Source organism: Hypanus sabinus, chromosome 1 (genome assembly GCF_030144855.1).
Source record: "Hypanus sabinus isolate sHypSab1 chromosome 1, sHypSab1.hap1, whole genome shotgun sequence".
Classification (NCBI taxonomy): Eukaryota; Metazoa; Chordata; class Chondrichthyes; order Myliobatiformes; family Dasyatidae; genus Hypanus; species Hypanus sabinus.
The window spans coordinates 3,768,585-3,789,390 of NC_082706.1; the positions used below are offsets into that span (position 1 = coordinate 3,768,585).

General features: G+C 42.3%; 1 protein-coding gene across 2 annotated transcripts in view; it reads right to left on the reverse strand.

Moving 5' to 3' along the window:
• Positions 1-20,806, reverse strand: part of LOC132388207 (erlin-2-like) — a 51,997-nt gene that overhangs the window by 24,659 nt on the left and 6,532 nt on the right. For both annotated transcript variants that reach the window (XM_059960641.1, XM_059960585.1), the window contains exon 4: positions 471-517. In XM_059960641.1, the coding sequence (XP_059816624.1) occupies positions 471-517 (47 nt within the window). The remainder of the gene's footprint in view (positions 1-470; positions 518-20,806) is intronic.

The following is a 20,806-nucleotide window of genomic DNA, read 5'->3' on the forward strand; positions in this document are numbered from 1 at the left end:
GGTAGGTGGAACTAGGTGAGAGTAAGCATTCGGCACGGACTAGAAGGGCCGAGATGGCCTGTTTCAGGTATATAATGCCTCTTTTGTTTGCAGATATCCCTTGCTGCAGATATCCCTTGCTTGCAGATATCCCTTGCTGCTGAATCAGAAAAGGACACGGAATGAATTTTAAACAATATTTTTGTCGACGTGCACCTGTAACTGTGGAATTCTAATCTCCAGGGCCCAACATCAATCCTCAGGAGTCAGCTGAAACTACCAAGAGATCACCTGCTCAGGCTAAACCGAAATCTGATTCAGACACATCAAGCCGGTGACACAGATATGCCAATGTATGCAGAATTCATAGCAGAAGATAGAAATAGACAATGCAATTAAATCAGTTCTGCTTCAAGCGCTGTTTTACTGGGAGGGAGAGCTGTCAGGTGACAGACAGACAGCACACGGCGGGACGCACGCAGGACACCTACCTCGTACCACAGGGAACATTTTTCACTTCATCGGTCTGCAGAGTGGTCTGAAATATAAACTTTCAGTCAAACATGGGAAAGAAACAGTTTCATACTGAATGTGGACGATTATTTTCATTCTCCTTATACCTGAAGCCAAGATATGACATTAATCTTGAACCGAGTGAAAGTCATCAGGGGCTCTTTAACCACTGATCTCCAGACACTGGTATCAAGAAACATGTTTCTAACTGTATTGAATCAAGGTGGTTTATTGTCAGTCTACAGTGCACAAGCGTAAAGGAGAACAAAATGATTATGAAGCATAAAAAACACACTAAATGTAAAATACACTATATATAGATATAAAAGAACTCTGATAAAAAAACAACTGCTTGAGTGCACCATATATACAGATATACCCACTCATGGGAAAGGCTTCATGCCAGTGAGGGTAGAAACAGGATAATTTGGCAGATAAATGAGTGGCTGTGAAGCTGGTGCAGGGGGCAGGGCTTCAGGTTCTTGGATCATTGGGATCTCTTCTGGGGGAGGTACGACCTGAACAAAAGTGACGGGTTGCACCTGAACCTGAGGGGGACCAATATTCTTGGGGGCGGAGTTTCAAGATGGCGACGTAGACATCTGCCTTTTAGACTCTCTTCATTTTTTAAACTATAATCACCCTTTAATCAAATCTTTTCGTACTTAATTACATGGGTTGATATTTACGATTTACTTCTTTTCTAAAATAATACTTGATTTAATCTTTTCAAACTTAAAATGTCTGTATCTAAGAAATCGTCTAAAGACCCTCCATCTCTTGAGGCAATCTCCAGTCTTCTGGATACTAAACTGGATACTAAACTTGCAAGTCTGGAAAATAAGCTTACTGCGAAAATGTCTGAGCTTGAAGAAGTCGTTAGATCGTTTGATACCAAGCTTCAATCGCAGGCAGCAGATATTGAACGGCATGAAGAAAAGTTTGCAGCTCTTGACAAGTTAATTTGTGAAAAAATACGTACTATTGAAACTTTGGAGAAGAAGGTACTGTCGACCGCTAAAATAGTGGAGCAGAATAAGTTTAAAATCACCGATCTTGAAATCCGATCTCACAGACAGAATGTGCGAATTATCTGATTTCCCGAAAATGTTGAGTCTGGTGACTTAACTGAATATTTCTCTAACTTATTGTGGGAAATTTTTGGCGAGGACGCTTTGCAGGCTAAACCTACTATTGATTGTGCCCACAGAGTTTCGAGATTTTCGATCTCGAAAGACAAGCCACGAGCTGTGATTGTTTGCCTCCATTATCCTCGGGAGAAAGAGCTTTTAATCCAATTAGCTCGTCAGAAAGGTATGATTTCTCACAGAAACAACAAGTTTCGTATTGTTGAAGATTATTCATTTGAAGTGATGAAGGCGAGAATCGCTTTTAAACCAGTGATGGCAGAGATTCATTCGATTGGACTTAAACAAGCTTTAAGATACCCAGCGAATCTTAGAACTACGTTGAGTGATGACAGTCAGCGCTTCTTTAATACTCCGGAAGAAGCAAAGAAATTCGTCGAAGAATATCGGTTTTCTAGTACAAGTTGAACTATGTGTTATGTTGAAGAATTTTTGGAGAGAAGATGCCATTTTGTTTTGGGCTTTAACTTATGAAGCTGCGGTATAGCTTTTTACTTTGGTCTGTAGACCTGGTTTTTTTTTATTATCATGGTTTATAGATGCTCTTCTAATTTTACTATAATGTCTTTTTTCTTAATTTTTTTCCTCTGAATTGGATATACAAGTTAATACTTTGTAATAATGATTTATTTTTTAAGATGTCGTTTCTTCTTCCCATAAGACTTTGCTTTCCGTAAGCATTTATTTGCCTGTATTTGAAAATGGGACAAATGTTTTGGATTTTTGGACCTTTTTTTATATATTGTAGTGATTATTGAATCCTTTTTTAATTCTATTTTGATGACTTTATAGATTGGTGAATTTACATTTATATTTTGTAATATGGTTTTTTCAAAATGTTGTTTCTTCTTCCCATAAGTCTCTGTTTTTGAAACATCATTTTCTTGTATTTGAACATGGAATCTTTTTTTTTAAAGGCATATTACACTATTTTAAACTTTAATGTTTATCCTTTTTTATTAATGATCTTTTGCTTTATTATATTATTTTTTCATTTTGATTGATATATATTCTTTCTTTTTACAACCCTGTATTTATATCTGGGTGTTATATAGTCTTTTTTTTCTTTTCATGAAGTTGCCATCTTGAAAATGGGGGTAATATTAATATTAGTTTGTGCGCCTGCCGCTTGGCTCTTTTTCGAGGGGTTGGGGGAGGGGGTAGGGATCTTTTTTCACGCTTTTGCTTTTAGTTTATGGGCCGACTTTAAATTATTAATATTGTTGAGGTGTCATGTTCTCCGGTTGCTCCTGAATCATTTTTCCTTCTTCCTGAATTATGGGTTATGTGTCTTTTTAACCTTTTATGATATATACAATTAATATTGGCATGATGGATAAGTCTATTAACTTTATCTCTTGGAATACTAATGGTTTAAATCATCCGATTAAACGTAAAAATATATTTAAAGTATTCCATAGACTAAATGCTAATATTATCTTTGCACAGAAGACCCATATTAGGAGGGAGGATAATCAACACTTTTTTAGGTTCTGGAAGGGTCAACAATTTCACTCGAATTGTACCGCCAAAATTAGGGGTGTGTCTATTTTTATAGACCCCTCAATTTCGTTTACACATCATGAAATTATTTCTGATCCACAGGGCAGATTTTTGTTGATAACTGGTTTTTAATCGAAAAGTGGCTCTAGTTCAGGCATGGGCAAACTGTGGCCCGTTAAGCTTTTTAATCCGGCCTGCAGAACTTGATGAAATTATATTAATAAACCTTGTTAACGTTTTTCCCCGCAATTCTGGCGTTTTCCCAATAGATGACGCACTCTATATACATTGACCTTTGTTGAGGTGCAGCGTATTACTCCACATTTGCGCTTTACTTTGTAACCTTGTGGCGACCCATTTCCTGGCACATCCAAACCGGCTCACAATTAGCCAGTGTTCCGGCTAAGGGAAATAGCCTGCGGGGATTTGCGAGCACAGAGCTTTGGAGCCTCTGCGCCACAGGGGGCAGGTTGAGGGATGCTTAAAAGTGAGGCTGGGGATTTCAAATAAAGTTTTTTCCTTCGACTGCAGTTACCGACTCCGTGTCATAATTTTAGCGCTGCGTGTAGCACACCGCTACAACCTCTCACCCCTTCTGTAAAGATGAGTGGAGCTAAGAAAAGAAAAGTGGATAGAGAATGTCGGGTGTTTAATAAGGAGTGGACAACTAAATATCTTTTTACTGAACACAGATCAACTGCTGAATGCCTGATATGCCAAGAGACTGTGGCGGTTTTTAAAGAATATAATATCAGCTGTCACTTTGCCACAAAACATGCCAACTATGCTAGCGACCAGTCAACGAAAGAACGGGAAGCTAATGCTCAGAGGTTGGCAGCTAATTTACAGGCTCAACAAAATTTTTTTCACCGTCAAACTGCCATTCATGACTCAAGTACCAAGGTGAGTTTTATGCTGTCATTCAAATTAGCAAAGGCCAGCAAGCCTCTGTCTGAAGGCGAGTTTTTAAAAGAATGTATGGTGGAGACAGCAGGTGTATTGTGTCCGGAGAGCAAAGACAAATTTGAAAAAATCAGTTGATCACACAGGACAGTGACTCGCCGGGTGGAACTGATAGATGAAGATATAACCAGCGACTTAAATAAAAAGGCAGAGTCGTTCACGTTATATTCATTAGCACTGGATGAAAGCAACGATGTAAAAGACACTGCTCAGCTCCTTATTTTTATCCGAGGAATTAACAATACTTTTGAAATAATGGAGGAGTTTTTGACAATGGAGTCTCTGAAAGGAAAAACACGGGGAGAGGACTTGTATGACCAGGTGTCTGCTGTCATCGAAAACATGAAGCTCCCTTGGAGTAAACTTATCAACGTCACCACAGATGGATCTCCTAATTTGACGGGGAAAAATGTCGGCTTGCTGAGGAGAATACAGAATAAAGTGAAAGATGAAAATCCTGACCAGGATGTTATTTTCCTTCACTGCATCATCCACCAGGAATCTCTATGTAAGTCGGTATTACAGCTGAATCATGTTGTGAATCCTGTCGTAAAACTTGTCAACTTTATACGTGCAAGGGGACTTCAGCACCGTCAGTTCATCACGTTCCTGGATCACCAGGACCTACTTTATCACTCCCGTGTCCGCTGGTTAAGTTTGGGCAAAGTGTTTCAACAAGTATGGGAGCTCAAAGAGGAGATCGGTGCATTTTTGGAGTTACTGAGGAAGGCCGGCGAATTTCCTGAGCTGAGCAACAAGAGCTGGCTTTGTGACTTTGCGTTTGCTGTGGATATATTTTCACACATGAATGAACTGAACGTGAAGCTACAGGGGAAGGATCAGTTTGTGCATGACATGTACACAAACGTGAAAGCCTTTAAATCCAAGCTGGCTTTTTTCTCCAGGCAAATTTCGAATAAGTTATTCACTCATTTTCCCACACTAGCCACGCTGGAAGAGGCCGGCGCAAATGTGAAAAAATACAGCGAGTCACTGGATGCGCTGCACAGAGAATTCTGCCGTCGCTTTTCTGATTTTGAAAAAATTGACAAGTCACTTCAGTTGGTGGCCTGTCCCGTCACAAGATCCTGAAACAGCACCAGAGGAGCTACAGCTGGAACTGATCGACCTTCAGTCTGACCCCGTCTTAAAAGAGAAGTTCAACTCTCTTAAACTGAATGACTTTTATGCTTCACTTGGTAAAGGGGTGTTTCCAAACCTCCGGAGGATGGCACAGAAAATGCTGGCGTTGTTCGGCTCGACCTATTTGTGTGAACAGGCGTTCAGCGTCATGAACATCAACAAAGCCAGCCACAGATCCAAGTTAACTGACCAACACCTCAGATCCATCCTGAGAATCGCCACAACAAAACTAAATCCAGACTTTGATGCGCTGGCTAAAAAGGGAGACCAACAACACTGTTCCCACTGAAATTAAAAATAAGTTTCTTCGTTGTGTTATGTAAAAAATGCATTTGAAAATATTTTTTTCAATAAGCCTTACATGTTACATGTCATTTCTGTTAAGTGATGGACATGAGTAGTGCGCAGATGCACGTACATTCTCAAAATAAAAAACGCGCTCCGCATACTGGCGCGCTCTCATTGTTCTGTCATTGTGCAGGTCGTTGTTGAGTTTTGGCACAGGGGACAATTGAATAAGAAGGAGCAGGACAAGTAGACCTGCATCTCCTACCGTTTTTGAAATAAAGACAGTCAGGAGGAGAGTGATGATGATAATATCTTGAAGGATAACAGAATTTTCAGTGCTTTAAAATAATAACTGTTACTATTTAAAAAAGCTGTATTTTATTCATTTAATTTTCAGTGTTTTAAAAGTCATTTCAATAAATAGCTAAATACCATGGGACTTTAAAGACAGATATTTTGTTGTAATGCATTTGTTCATTTTCAATTGAAATTAAAGCACGTTTTCTACATATCCCATGATATTTTATTTTCTCTTATGAGGTGTATTACCAAAACACTCCGTCCATCTGCTCCTGGTCCGGCCCCCCTGTCAAATTTTAGAACCCTTTGTGGCCCTCAAGTCAAAAAGTTTGCCCACCCCTGCTCTAGTTAATATTTATGCTCCAAACTTTAACTGCCCTGAATTTTTTAAACGTTTATTTACTTCCCTCCCTAATCTAAATGAATATATGTTGATAATGGGTGGAGATTTCAATTGTTGTTTGAATCCTTCGATGGATAGATCTAAACCTATTCGAACTCTTCCGAATAGATCAGCCTTACTTATTAATTCCTTTATGGTTGATTCGGGAATTACTGAAATATGGCGGTTTTTGAACCCTAAAGATAAAGAATTTTCATTTTTTTCACATGTATATCACAGTTATTCTAGAATTGATTATTTCCTTATTGATCATCGTTTATTAACAGATGTTACTGATTGTAAATATGATTCTATTGCCATTTTGGATCATGCACCTTTGAAGTTATCTATCAAGATTTCGGACTCTTTCAATAATACTAGATCTTGGAGACTTAACGCTACTTTGCTTCAAGATCCAGAATTTATCACCTTCATAAAACAGCAAATTGACTTGTTTTTTTCAACAAACTATACCAAAGAGATTGACAGAGGAATACTTTGGGACTGTTTTAAGGCTTTTATCCGTGGACAAATTATCTCATATTCCGTCGGTAAAAGAAAACAAAGATATTTAGATATTGCTTTATTAGTGGATAAAATTAAAGAAATTGATAAGATTTATTCCGTGACTCCTACCAAAGAACTCTATAAGAAGAGAGTTGAGCTTCAAATGGAACATAGCTTATTATTATCTTCTTCAATTGAGAATCAATTAATTAAGACCAGGGCTCAATTTTATATTCATAGTGATCGAACTGGTAAATTGTTAGCTAACCAATTAAAAGCTATTTCGACTAAGCGACTAATTATTAAAATTCGTAAACAAGACGGTAATCTGACTACTGATCATAAAGAAATTAATATTTTCCAAGATTTTTATAAATCTTTATATCAATCAGAATTTGATGGCGATCTGTCCATGATGGATAATTTTTTTTAACGATTTGAATATTCCTAAACTGACAGATGAAGATCAGAGCTTGTTTGATGCTCCTATTTCTATGGCCAAAATAGGAGAGGCTATCTCATCAATGAATTCAGGGAAAGCTCCTGGTCCTGATGGTTATATTATAGAATTTTTTAAAACTTTTTCTTCTTTGCTTTCCCCTTGGTTATGTGAAATCTTTAATGATGCATTTACTAAGAAGATATTACCCCAGTCTTTTTATGAAGCTACTATCTCTCTAATTCTTAAAAAAGATAAGGATCCTACTTTATGTTCATCTTATCGCCCTATATCGCTATTAAATGTAGACTCTAAGATTCTTACAAAAATTTTAGCTATTAGATTAGAAAAGTTACTATCACAAATTATTTCAGAAGGCCAAACTGGTTTTATTAGGAACCGGTATTCCTTTTTTAATGTTAGAAAATTGATTAATATAATTTATACTTCTTCACCCACAATCTCAGAATGTGTTATTTCATTAGATGCTGAAAAAGCTTTTGATAGAGTTGAATGGACATACTTATTTAATGCCTTGAGAAATTTTAATTTTAGTCCTAATTTTATATCATGGATTAAATTAATATATTATAAACCTGTTGCTTCTGTTCTTACAAATAATTACAGATCCTCTTTTTTTCAATTATCTCGTGGTACGAGACAAGGTTGTCCCTTAAGTCCTTTATTATTTATTATCGCATTAGAACCTCTAGCCATTGCTATTCGTGAATCCCCTAATATTTTTGGTATTACCCGTAATGAGAAGTTATACAAGTTATCACTTTATGCTGATGACTTGTTGTTATATATTTCTGATCCTGACAGGTCTATTCCCGCTATTTTATCCTTGTTGGTTCAATTTGGTAGTTTTTCTGGTTATAAACTAAACTTGGATAAGAGTGAATTATTCCCTTTAAATGCGCAAACTTTATTGAATGACAGGATACCATTTAAGGTTGTTATTGATAACTTTATTTATTTAGGTATAAAAATTACCAAGAAATATAAAGATTTATTCAGATTGAATTTTTTACCTATGCTTCATCAAATTCAACAACTTACTACAAGATGGTCTCCTTTATCCTTATCATTAGTTGGTTGGATTAATGCTATTAAAATGATGATTTTACCAAAATTTTTATATTTATTTCAAGCCTTACCAATTTTTATTCCTAAATCTTTTTTTGATAACATTGATTCAAAAATTTCCTCATTTGTGTGGCAAAATAAAAACCCCAGGTTAAGTAAAAGGCAGTTACAAAAATCTAAAAAAGATGGTGGTTTAGCTTTACCTAACTTTAGATTTTACTATTGGGCGAATAATATTCGAAACTTAATATACTGGAAATTAGATTTGGATTCACCATTGTGCCCACAGTGGGTAAATTTAGAATGCAATGATGCACAGGGATATTCTTTATTCTCCGTTCTGGGTTCTTCTCTTCCTGCTGATTTAGTTAAATTCAATAAACAGATATTCAACCCTGTTGTCAAACACACATTACGAATTTGGTTTCAATTTCGTAAGTTTTTTACTCTGAAAAACTTTGTTCTTGATAGCCCTATTTTACTTAACTTTTTTTTCAAACCTTCTTTAACAGATCAAGCTTTTAGCATATGGAAAAGGAAAGGTATAATATGTTTTCGTGATCTTTTTTTTGAAGGTAGTTTGATGTCTTTCGACCAACTTTCCAACAAATTTAAGTTACCTAAATCTAATTTTTTTAGATATTTACAAATCAGAAATTTTTTACATAAAGTTCTACCATCCTTCCCCAATTCAACTCCGATAGATTTTTCAGATATGATTTTTACCTTGAATCCTTGTCAGAAGGGATTAGTGGCTCTTATTTATAATATGATTATGAAGATACAACCAGAAATATCAGGTAGAATTAAACAAGAATGGGAAAAAGAACGTCAATATAATATATCAACAGAAAAATGGGAAAAAAATTTACAAATGGTTAATTCTTCTTCTATATGTGCTAAACATGCTTTAATACAATTTAAGGTTGTACATAGAGCTCATATGTCTAAAGATAAGCTTGCTCGATTCTATTCTCATATTAACCCTCAATGTGACAGATGTCATTTAGATGTGGCTTCATTGACCCACATGTTTTGGTCATGTCCCACTTTACATAACTATTGGAGGGACATATTTGGAATATTGATTTACAACCTTATTTTATTACTGCAATTTTTGGTATACCAAATGAGGATGGTAACCGGTTTTCCCCTTCAATTAGACGAATGATTGCTTTTGTAACATTAATGGCCAGAAGGTCTATATTACAAAATTGGAAAGAAGTAAACCCTCCTACCACATTTCAGTGGTTCTCTCAAACTATTTCTTATCTGAGCTTGGAAAAAATTAGAAGCACTATTTTTGACTCATCAATTAAATTTGAAGAAACTTGGGGACCATTCATTCGACATTTTCATATGAATTAATTTGGCCTCTTCCAGACCTTTTCTCTTTTTATTCTTGTTCTGGTATGGAGTTCCGGAGTTTTTGACACTATCATATACATATAAACTGTTATTACTCCCCATGTTAGTTTAGTTTAGGTTTAATTTTTTTTCAATATATAAATTTTTTTCTTGTATTTTATTATTTTTTTTCTTTTGATGATTATTCTTACTCTTTTTCATGTATAATTAATATAGATTTGATTGATTAATGTACTATTTTTTTTGGTGATATTTTAATAAGATATTGTTACCTTATTACTAATCCAACTTCAAGTCTAGTGCACTTATAACCTATTCAATATTATGATATGTTTTTTTTATATATGAAATTCAATAAAAAGATTGAAAAAGAAAAGAATATTCTTGCGGGTAGGGTTGTTAGAGCTGTTGGGGAGGGGTAACGCTAATTTGGCAGGTGGTTGGGAACCGGGTCTCAAGGTAGGATAGATGGTGAAAAAGCAAAGGTAGTGAGCTGTCAGAAAGGGCAGGCAGATGATAGGACATACTTGCAGCCAGCAGGGTGAGTATCAGTGCATTAGAGATGCAGAGCCAAGAAGGAGAGCAAATACAGTATCACAATGCACGGAGTATAAGAAATAAGGTGGATGATCCTGTTGCACTTTTACAAATTGTGGGGTATGGCGCTGTGGCCACCACTGAATCATGGCTGAAGGATGGTTACAGTTGGGAGCCGACTGTCCAAGGTTACACGTTGTATCGGAGGGACAGGAAGGTAGGCAGAGGGGGTGGTGTGGCTCTGCTGGTCAAGAATGGCATTGTCATTAGAAAGATGTGACATAGGATCGGAAGATTTTGAATCCTTGTCAAGTCACTTTTTATTGTCATTTCGACCATAACTGCTGGTACAGTACACAGTAAAAATGAGACAACATTTTTCAGGACCATGGTGCTACATGAAACAGTACAAAAACTACACTGAACTACATAAATACAACACAGAAAAGAAACTACACTAGACTACAGACCTACTGAGGACTGCATTAAGGACAAAACAGTGCAGGCATTACAATAAATAATAAACAAGACAATAGGCACAGTAGAGGACAGTAAGTTGGTTTCAGTCCAGGCTCTGGGTAATGAGGAGTCTGATGGCTTGGGGGGAAGAAACTGTTACATAGTCTGATCGTGAGAGACCGAATGCTTCGGTGCCTTTTCCCAGACGGCAGGAGGGAGAAGAGATTGTGTGAGGGGTGCATGGGGTCCTTCATAATGCTGTTTCCTTTGCAGATGCAGCTTGTAGTGTAAATGTCCGTGATGGCGGGAAGAGAGACCCCAATGATCTTCTCAGCTGACCTCACTATCCGCTGCAAGGTCTTGCGACCCGAGATGGTGTAATTTCCGAACCAGGCAGTGATGCAGCTGCTCAGGATGCTCTCAATACAACCCCTGTAGAATGTGATGAGGATGGGGGGTGGGAGATGGACTTTCCTCAGCCTTCGCAGTAAGTAGAGACACTGCTAGGCTTTCTTTGCTATGGAGCTGGTGTTGAGGGACCAGCTGAGATTCTCCGTCAGGTGAACACCAAGAAATTTGATAAATTTGAACACCAAGAAATGCGGGTTGAGTTAAGAAACTGCAAAGGTTAAAGGACCCTGATGGCATTTATATACAGGCCTGTGGCGACCCACTTCCCAGCGCACTCGAACCGGCTCACAAAGTGGTGCGCGCCGGCATTGAGGCCGGTCCCAAAGAGGGTGCCAAGCCTGCTTCACTAGCAAGAGGAAAAGCCCGTGCGCGGGATGGGACTGTGAATACTCGCCCCCTACAGCATTTCACCCGGGGAGGGTGGGAACAGGAAGGCTATAAAGCCAGGCCGTGAAGTTTGAATAAACCTCTTTTGCAACAGCAGCTCACCGACTACGTGCCGTTATTTCAGCACTGCGTGTAGCACACCACTACAATTGGTGACCCCGACAGCCCAAACGATACTTGGACTGGAGATGAACGACACCGCATCTGTTCATGCAGTTTCGTTAAAACTGCCAGGCTTCTGGACGCTGCGACCTCACCTGTGGTTCCAGCAAGCAGAAGCCCAATTCCATGTTCGGCAGATAGCCTCAGAGGACACACGTTACTACTACGTGGTGAGCTCCCTCGACCAGGAGACAACTGCCCAGGTTGAGGAGTTCATACAGTCGCCCCCGGAGGACGGGAAATACACAGAATTCAAAGCCTTGCTCATAAGAACTTTCAGACTCTCACAGCTTGAGCAAGCTGCCCGCTTACTGCACCTGGATGGTTTGGGGGTCAGGCTACCGTCGGCTTTGATGAACGAGATGCTGTCCCTGGCCGGAGGTCATAAGCCCTGCCTCATGTTTGAGCAGGCATTCCTGGAGCAGCTGCCCGAGGACATACGCCTGCTGCTATCCAACGCGGATTTCAGTGACCGTGGTGGCGGCCCGGGTGGACATGCTGTGGAAAGCCAAGGGGAGTGGGGCGTCCGTCGCACAGATCACCAGGCCACGCTCCCAGCTGCAAACCAGACCAGGCCCGGCTGCAGAGCCCACTAACCCCAGAGGCAGGGGTGAGGAGACCAACGAACAATGGTGCTTCTACCACCAGCAGTGGGGCGCAGAAGCCCACCACTGTAGCCTGCCCACCCTGCAAGTTCCCAGGAAACGCAAGGGCCAGCTGCCGCTGATGGCTATGGCGGCTGGCCATCGGGATAGCCTCCTGTATGTGTGGGACAAGCAGTCAGGACGCTGCTTTTTGGTCGACACCGGAGCCGAGATCAGCGTCTTACCTCCGATGAGTTATGATACCCACAACAGAGCACCAGGTCCCACCCTGAAGGCTGCGAACAGCAGCACAGTAAGGACCTACGGCACCCGTACGGTGCAGCTACAGTTCAGGTCCAGCTGGTTCACGTGGGACTTCACACTGGCCGCCGTAGCCCAACCTCTCCTGGGAGCAGATTTTTTGTGAGCTCACAGCCTACTGGTCAACCTGCCGAGGCAGAGACTGGTCCACGCCGAGACCTTTCAAACGTTCTCCCTGGGTGAAGCCCAGTTGCTGGCCCCACACCTCGGCTCCATCACGCTGTCCGACAACGACTTCACCAGAGTTCTGGCGGATTTCCCATCGGTTCTGGCGCCACAGTTCACGGCAGCCATGCCCAGACACAGAGTACAGCACCACATCCCGACACAGGGACCACCCCTCCACGTCCGTGCTTGAAGGCTTCCCCCAGACAAGCTCTGGCTGGCGAAGGAGGAGTTCAAGAGGATGGAGGAATTGGGGATCATACAGCGGTCCAACAGCCCATGGGCCTCCCGCTGCACATGGTGCTCAAAGCAACAGGGGACTGGAGACCATGCAGCGACTACTGCAGGCTGAACGAGGCTACAACACCGGACCGCTACTCTGTGCCGCACATTCAGGACTTTGCAGCAAACCTGCACGGCGCACAGATCTTCTCCAAAGTAGACCTCATCCAGGGATACCATCAAATCCCGATGCATCCAGACGACGTCCCTAAAATGGCCCCGTTTGGCCTTTTCAAGTTCCTTCGCATGCCGTTCGGCCTAAAGGATGCCGCACAGACGTTTCAGCGGTTAATGGACGTGGTGGGACGTGACCTGGACTTGGCTTTCATCTATTTAGACGACATCCTCATAGCCAGCAGCAGTCGTCAGGAGCATCTGTCCCACCTCCGTCAACTCTACGCCCGACTGAGTGAATACGGCCTGACAATCAACCCGGCCAAATGCCAGTTCGGGCTCGACACCATTGACTTCCTGGGCCACAGGATTACTAAAGACGGGGCAACCCCTCTGCCTGCTAAGATAGACGCAGTCCGCCATTTCCCCCAACCCAACACAATCAAAGGCCTTCAGGAATTCGTGGGTATGGTGAATTTCTACCACCGCTTCCTCCCTTCAGCTGCCCGGATGCGCCCCCTGTTCGCCCTGATGTCGGGTCCGGGCAAGGACATTACCTGGGACGAGGAGTCCGCCGCCGCTTTCATTAAAACCAAAGAAGCCTTGGCAAACGCTGCAATGCTAGTACATCCCAGAATGGACGTCCCTACCGCCCTCACAGTGGACGCATCTAACACGGCAGTCGGTGGGGTGCTGGAGCAACTCATCGCAGGTCGCTGGCAACCCCTGGCGATTTTCAGCAAACCTACAACCACCCGAGCTCAAATACAGTGCTTTCGACCGGGAACTGTTGTCACTATACCTGGCAATCCGGCATTTCAGGTACTTCTTAGAAGGTAGGCCCTTTACCGCGTTCACGGACCACAAACTTCTTACCTTTGTGTTCACGAAGGTGTCCGATCCCTGGTCATCCCGCCAGCAGCGACATCTGTCCTACATCTCCAAATACACGACGGATGTCCAGCATGTCTCAGGAAAGGACAATGCCGTGGCGGACACCCTCTCCCGCCCTAACATCAAAGCCCTGTCCCAGGGGGTAGACTATGAAGCACTGGCGGAGGCGCAGCAGGCAGTCGAGGAGATCCCTAGTTACAGGACTGCAGTCTCCGGTTTGCAGCTCCAGGACCTACCAGTAGGCCCAGTTGAGGGGACCCTACTCTGTGATGTCACCACCGGCCAACCCCGCCCCATTGTTCCAGCAGCCTGGCAGTGGCGCGTTTTCAACTCCATTCACAACTTAGCGCACCCCTCCATCAGGTCAATCGTCCGGATGGTGGCCAACAGGTTCGTTTGGCACGGACTACACAAGCAGGTCAGTGAATGGGCCAAAACGTGCATGCACTGCCAAACAGCCAAGGTTCAGCGGCACACCAAAGCCCTGCTGCAGCAGTTCCACCTCACCCACCGGTGTTTCGGCCACATTCATGTGGATATCATGGGCCCCCTGCCAGTGTCGCGAGGAGCGCGGCACCTCCTGACTATCGTGGACCGGTTCACAAGATGGCCAGAGACGGTCCCGCTCACCAACACCACCTCCGAATCCTGCGCCCGAGCACTGATTGCAAACTGGGTATCTCGCTTTGGTGTACCAGCCCACATTACCTCCGACAGAGGCGCCCAGTTCACCTCCAGCCTGTGGTCAGCTATGGCCAGCTTTTTGGGGACACAGCTGCACCACACCACTGCCTACCCACCCACAGTCGAACAGGCTAGTGGAGCGTTTCCACCATCACCTGAAGTCGGCTCTCATGGCTCACCTCAAAGGGCCTAACTGGGTGGACGAGCTTCCCTGGGTCCTGCTCAGAATCCGCATGGCACCCAAAGAGGATCTGCACACCTCGTCAGCCGAGTTGGTGTATGGCGCACCCCTGGTCGTCCCAGGACAGTTCATACTAGCCCCAAGGGGGCAAGAGGAAGAACCCGCAGCAGTCCTGGGCAGACTATGCGAGAGGCTTGGTAACCTGGCCCCCATACCCACTTCGCAACATGGGCAGAACCCGACCTGCGTACCCAAAGACCTGCAAAACTGTAAGTTCGTTTTTGTATGGCGGGGCGGACATTGGGCACCGCTACAGCGGCCCGAGGGGCCGTTTACGGTGATCAGAACAACGGGTCCACATTCGTGCTGGACATTGGGCACCGCTACAGCGGCCCAACGAGGGGCCGTTTACGGAGATCAGAAACAACGGGTCCACATTCGTGCTGGACATTGGGGGGCAAAGGGGAGGTTTTCACGGTGGATCGACTCAAACCGGCCCATGTGGACTTGGCGCAGCCAGTCGAGATTCAGGCACCACGGCGCAGAGGCAGACCTCCCAAACAGAGTCCGACCCAGACTGTGGACATTGGGGGGAGTATTGCCGGTTCTGGGGGGGGGTTATGTGGTGACCCACTTCCCAGCGCACTTGAACCGGCTCACAAAGTGGCACGTGCCAGCATTGAGGCTGGTCCCAAAGAGGGCGCCAAGCCTGCTTCACCAGCAAGGGGAAAAGCCCACACGCGGGACGGGACTGTGAATATCCTACAGTATCCGCGCCCGGGGAGAGCAGGATCAGGAAGACTTTAAAGCGAGGCTGCGAAGTTTGAATAAAATCTCTTTTGTAACTGCAGCTCACCGACTACGTGTCGTTATTTCAGCGCTGCGTGTAGCACGCCGCTACAGGCTTCCAAACAGTAGCTGTGATGTGGAGTACAGATCACAACAGGAAATGGAAAAGGCTTGTCAAAAGGACAATATTTGGTAGTCATGGGAGATTTTAACATGCAGATAGATTGGGAAAATCAGGTTGTAATGGAGCTCTAGAGAGTGAATTTGTTGAATGCCTACGAGATAGCTTTTCAGAGCAGACTGTCATTCAGCCTACTAGGGGATCAGCTATACATTATGTAGTAAACTGGAAGCGATTAGGGAGCTTAAGGTAAAGGAACCCTTAGCAGGCAGTGATAACAATATGACTGAGTTCAACTTGAAATTTGATAGGAAAAAGTAAAGTCTGATGTAGCAGTATTTTGTTATGAATGTACCACAGCTCTGAGGGGCCGAAGGGTGCGGGATAGCCCCCTCCTTTGTGAGAATCGCAAGATCACTATTGACTTGGGTCAGGAGACCCAGGAAATGAGAGAGAGAGAGACGTGTGGAATGTCTCGTTCCCCCGGCGATATAAAGTTACTGGACACGGCCATTGTCTCTTGGAGACTGACTTGTGTATTGCAATACTGTGCTACGTGAAAGCCCTCAGGCAAAGTGGGCTGGTTGAGGGAGGGATTGCATCACCCCAACCTGATTGACATCTGAGACCCTGTGAGTCAGGATAAAAGAGGGTCTGTGGGAACAGCCCCTTCAGACGCACCAGAAGAAACGCTAGCGATCCCGTAATAGCGGAAGCCGGTGGGGAAGCCACGTGCGCTTGGTTCCATTTGCCCCGGAACCAGTGCCCTTTACCACGGAAAAACGGCTTTTAGCTAACAACGAGGAAACCAACTCCCAACGACTCGAAGGATTGGCATCATAAAAGAACTGGGCAAGTTTAACCCGTCTCTCTCTCAACCCCAAAACGCTGCAGCTTGAACGAACTAACAGTGACTTTTATATTTCCATTGGACAATACATTATCCCCTAGACGATAGAGCTATTTCTTATTGATTATTATTATACCCTCGCTTTTAGATCTAGTATTGACGACGTATATTATCTGTATGTTTGCATTGATCTTATTTTTGTGCCCCTTTATCAATAAATACTGTTAAAAATAGTACCATCAGACTTCAACGGACCTCTCTATCTTTGCTGGTAAGTGACCCAGTTACGGGGTTCGTAACAACTTCAAGTCAAGTCACATTACAGTGGTTTGAGAGAGGAGTTAGCCAAAGTAAATTGCAAGGAGATGCTGAGAGCAGATCAGCAATGGTGTGCATTCCTGGGAAAAATAAGGAATGTGCAGGATAGGTGTATTCCAAAAACAAAGAAATACTCAAATGGCAAAATAGTACAACCATGGCTGACAAGGGGAGTCAAAGCTAATGTAAAAACAAAAGGGAGGACATACAACAAAGCAAAAATTAGCAGGAAGATCAAGGATTGCGCAGCTTTTAAAAGCCCTCAGAAAGCAACTAGAAGAATCATTAAGAGGGAAAAGGTAAAACATGAAAACAAGCTACCAAACAATATTGAGGTGGATAGAAAAAGCTTCTTCAAGTAAGTGAAAAATAAAAGAGAAACAAGAGTGGATATAGGACCACTAGAAAATGATGCCGAAGAAATAATAACGGGGTCAAGGAGAGGGCAGATGAACTGCACTGTGGAAGACACTAGAAGTGTGCCAGGTGTTGAAGGGTGTGAGGGAAGGGAAGTGAGTGCAGTTAATATAGCACGGGAGAAGGTGCTCAAAAAGCTGACATACCTAAAGGTTCGCAAGTCACCCAGACCAGGTGAACTGCACCATACGGTTCGGAAAGAGGTAGTGGTAGAGATTATGGAGGCATTAGTAATGATCTTTCAAGAATCATTGGACTCTGGCATGGTTCTGGAGGACTGGAAAATTGCAAATGTCACTCCACTCTTTAAGAAAGGAGGGAGATGGCAGAAAATAAATTATAGACCAATTAGCCTGACCTCAGTGTTTGGGAAGACGTTGGAGTCAATTGTTAAGGATGAGGTTATGGAGTACTTGGTGACACAGGACAAGACAGTCGGCATCATCATCATCATCAGGTGCCATTCCCAGTTTGAGCTTTGACTGCCATGGCCCACACTCTCCTGTTTCAGGTCAAGTGGATCAATCCATTGGTATTCATTTTCAGTTCTCTGGTTGCTGTCTCCATCATCATTTGTCTTTGCCTTCCTCTTGCTTTCTTCCCTTCAATCTTTCCCATAATTACTTTGCATTCTAACTCCTCTTTCCTAATCACATGTCCAGTGAAATTACATTGCCTTTTCATGATCTCATACAGTATTTCTCTCTTTTGTGCTTGCTCTGTTCATGACATCGTTAGATATTCATTTCATCCATGATATTCTTCGCATCCTCCACAAAAACCACATCTCTGCTGCTTCAATTCATTTCCTCATGTTACTAGATATCGTCCAACATTCTGAACCATACAACATAACTGGATAAATGTAACAATTCAGTACTCTGAGGTGGGTTGTCATGCCTAGTTTAGTGTTGGTCAGTATACTCTTCATTCTCATGAAGATGTCTTTTGCCATCCCTGTTCTTCTTTTGATGTCCATGTCGCACCCGCCATCTGACGTCACCAGCTTCCTCAGTAGCAAAGTTCTGTACTTGTTTTATGTCTTTCATGTTTATTCTCAGCCTGCAGATAGGATTCTCCTTTTTGGATATCACCATACATTGTCTTTTTGCAATTGATAGATAGACCCATTTTCACACTTTCTTCAACAACTATATCAATTATGTTTTGTAGTTCTTCCTCCACACTTGCAATTAACACAGTGTCGTCCGCATATCTGAAATTATTGATGTTTTCACCACCAAATTTGATTCCCAAGATGTCTCTTAGTTTTTGTAATATTGTTTCACTGTACACATTAAACAAATCAGGGGAGTAACCCTTGTCTAACGCCTCTCTTGATTTTCGTAAACTGTCTCACTTCTCCATCTATTCTCACAGCAGCAGTTAGTTCCCAGTACAGATTTCTGATTATGCGGAGATCTCCTCATCTCGATCTAGTTTCCTGTAATGTTTCAGATAACTTATTGTGCTTCACTTTACCAAATGCTTTTGTGTAGTCGATAAAACAAACAAATCTTTTTGTGCTGATAGTATCCTTAACATCAATATCACATTTCTCGTACCTTTGTCCTTCACAAAACCACATTGTTCTTTACCTATTTCAGTTTGTATCTTACTTTTAGCTCTTGGCATCAAAATTCTCAGAAGTATCTTGGTGATATGACTCGTTAAACTTATGATCGAATGTAATTCACATTCTATTGCCCCAGGTTTCTTAGGAAGAGTGATATATACTGATTTTTTTCATCTCTTCTGGTATTATTCCAGTTTCATAAATGTCATTGATTAAATCAGTAAGTTTTTTAATTTCATAATCTTCAAGGGCGATAATTTGTTCCATTACTAGTTCATCAGGCCCTGCTGCCTTTCCTTTCTTCATCTTATTAATTGCATTACGAACGTCAGATTTTAAAATACTTGGACCTTCAATGCTCTTCTTAATTTCTGGTTTTTCACCTCGATCGTCTTCAAACAATTCCTGAATATACTCAGTCCATCTGTTCATAATCTCATCTTTTTCCATGATAATGGTACCGTCCTTTGCTTTTAAACATCCACCTGAAGAACAGAGGAGCTTTTTCCCAGTGATATTCTTGATTTGCTGATGTATCCTGTAATAGGGATTCTTTCCAGTTGCTCACATTCCTGGTTTAACCATTCTTCTTTGGCTTTTTGACATAAGCTTTCAACTTTTTTATCTAAGGACTTATATTCTATAGGATTTGCTTCCTTCCATCAGATTTTTGATTTCATCTGTCATCCAGTTATTTGTTGTGCTTTTTTCTTTTTTAGGAATCACTGACTTTGCTGATTCTACCAAGACATCCTTCAGAGATCCAAACTTCATTTCTACATGATTGCTGTCAGCTTCAACAGATTCTACTTCTAGACAGTCCGCGTGGTTCCTTAAGGGAAAGTCTTGCCTGATGAACCTGCTGGAATTGTTCGAGGAGATTACAAGTTAAAGGGGATGCAGTGGATATTGTATATTTGGATTTTCAGGCAGCCTATGACAAGGTGTCACACATGAGCCTGCTTACCAAGCTATGAGCCCATGGTATTACATGAAAGCTAGTAGCATGGTTAGAGTATTGGCTGATTGGAAGGAGGCAGCCAGTGGGAATAAAAGGATCCTTTTCTGGTAGGCTGCCAGTGACTGGTGGTGTTCCGCAGGGCTCGGTGTTGGAACTGCTTATTTTAATACTGTCTATCAGTGATTTAGACGATGGCTTTGTTGCTAAGTTTGGTGGAGGGGCAGGTAGGTTACAGAAGGGCTTAGATTAGAACAGGCAAGAAAGTGGCTAATGAAATACAACACTGTAAAATGCATGATCGTGCACTTTAGTAGAGGAAATAAATATCCAAACTATATTCTAAATGGGGAGAAAATCTAAAAATCTGAGTTGCAAACGGACTTGGGAGTCTTTGCGCAGTACCCTAAAGGTTAATTTGCAGGTTGAGACAGTGGTGAGGAAGGTTAATGCAACATTAGCAAACATTTCAAGAGATCTAGAACGTAAGACTATAAGATATAGGAGCAGAAGTAGGCCATTTGGCCCATCGAGTCTTCACCATTCAATCAATTCTTCCAGTCACTCTCTTGCCTTCTTCCCATATCCTTTGATGCCCTGACTAATCAAGAACCTATCTATCTCTGCTTAAATACACCCAATGACTTGGCCTCCACTGCCTCTCGTGGCAACAAATTCCACAGATTTACCATCCACTGGCTAAGTAATTTCTCTGCATCTCTGTTCTAAATGGACGTCCTTCAATCCTAAAGTTGTGCTCTCATCCTAGACTCCCCTACCATGAGAAATAACTTTGCCATATCTAACCTGTTCAGGTTTAATATTTGGAATGTTTCTATGAGATCCCCCCTCATTCTCCTGAACTCCAGGGAATACAGCCCAAGAACTGCCAGATATTCCTCATACAGTAACTCTTCCACTCCCAGAATCATTCTTGTGAAACTTCTCCGAGCCCTCTCCAATGTCAGTATATC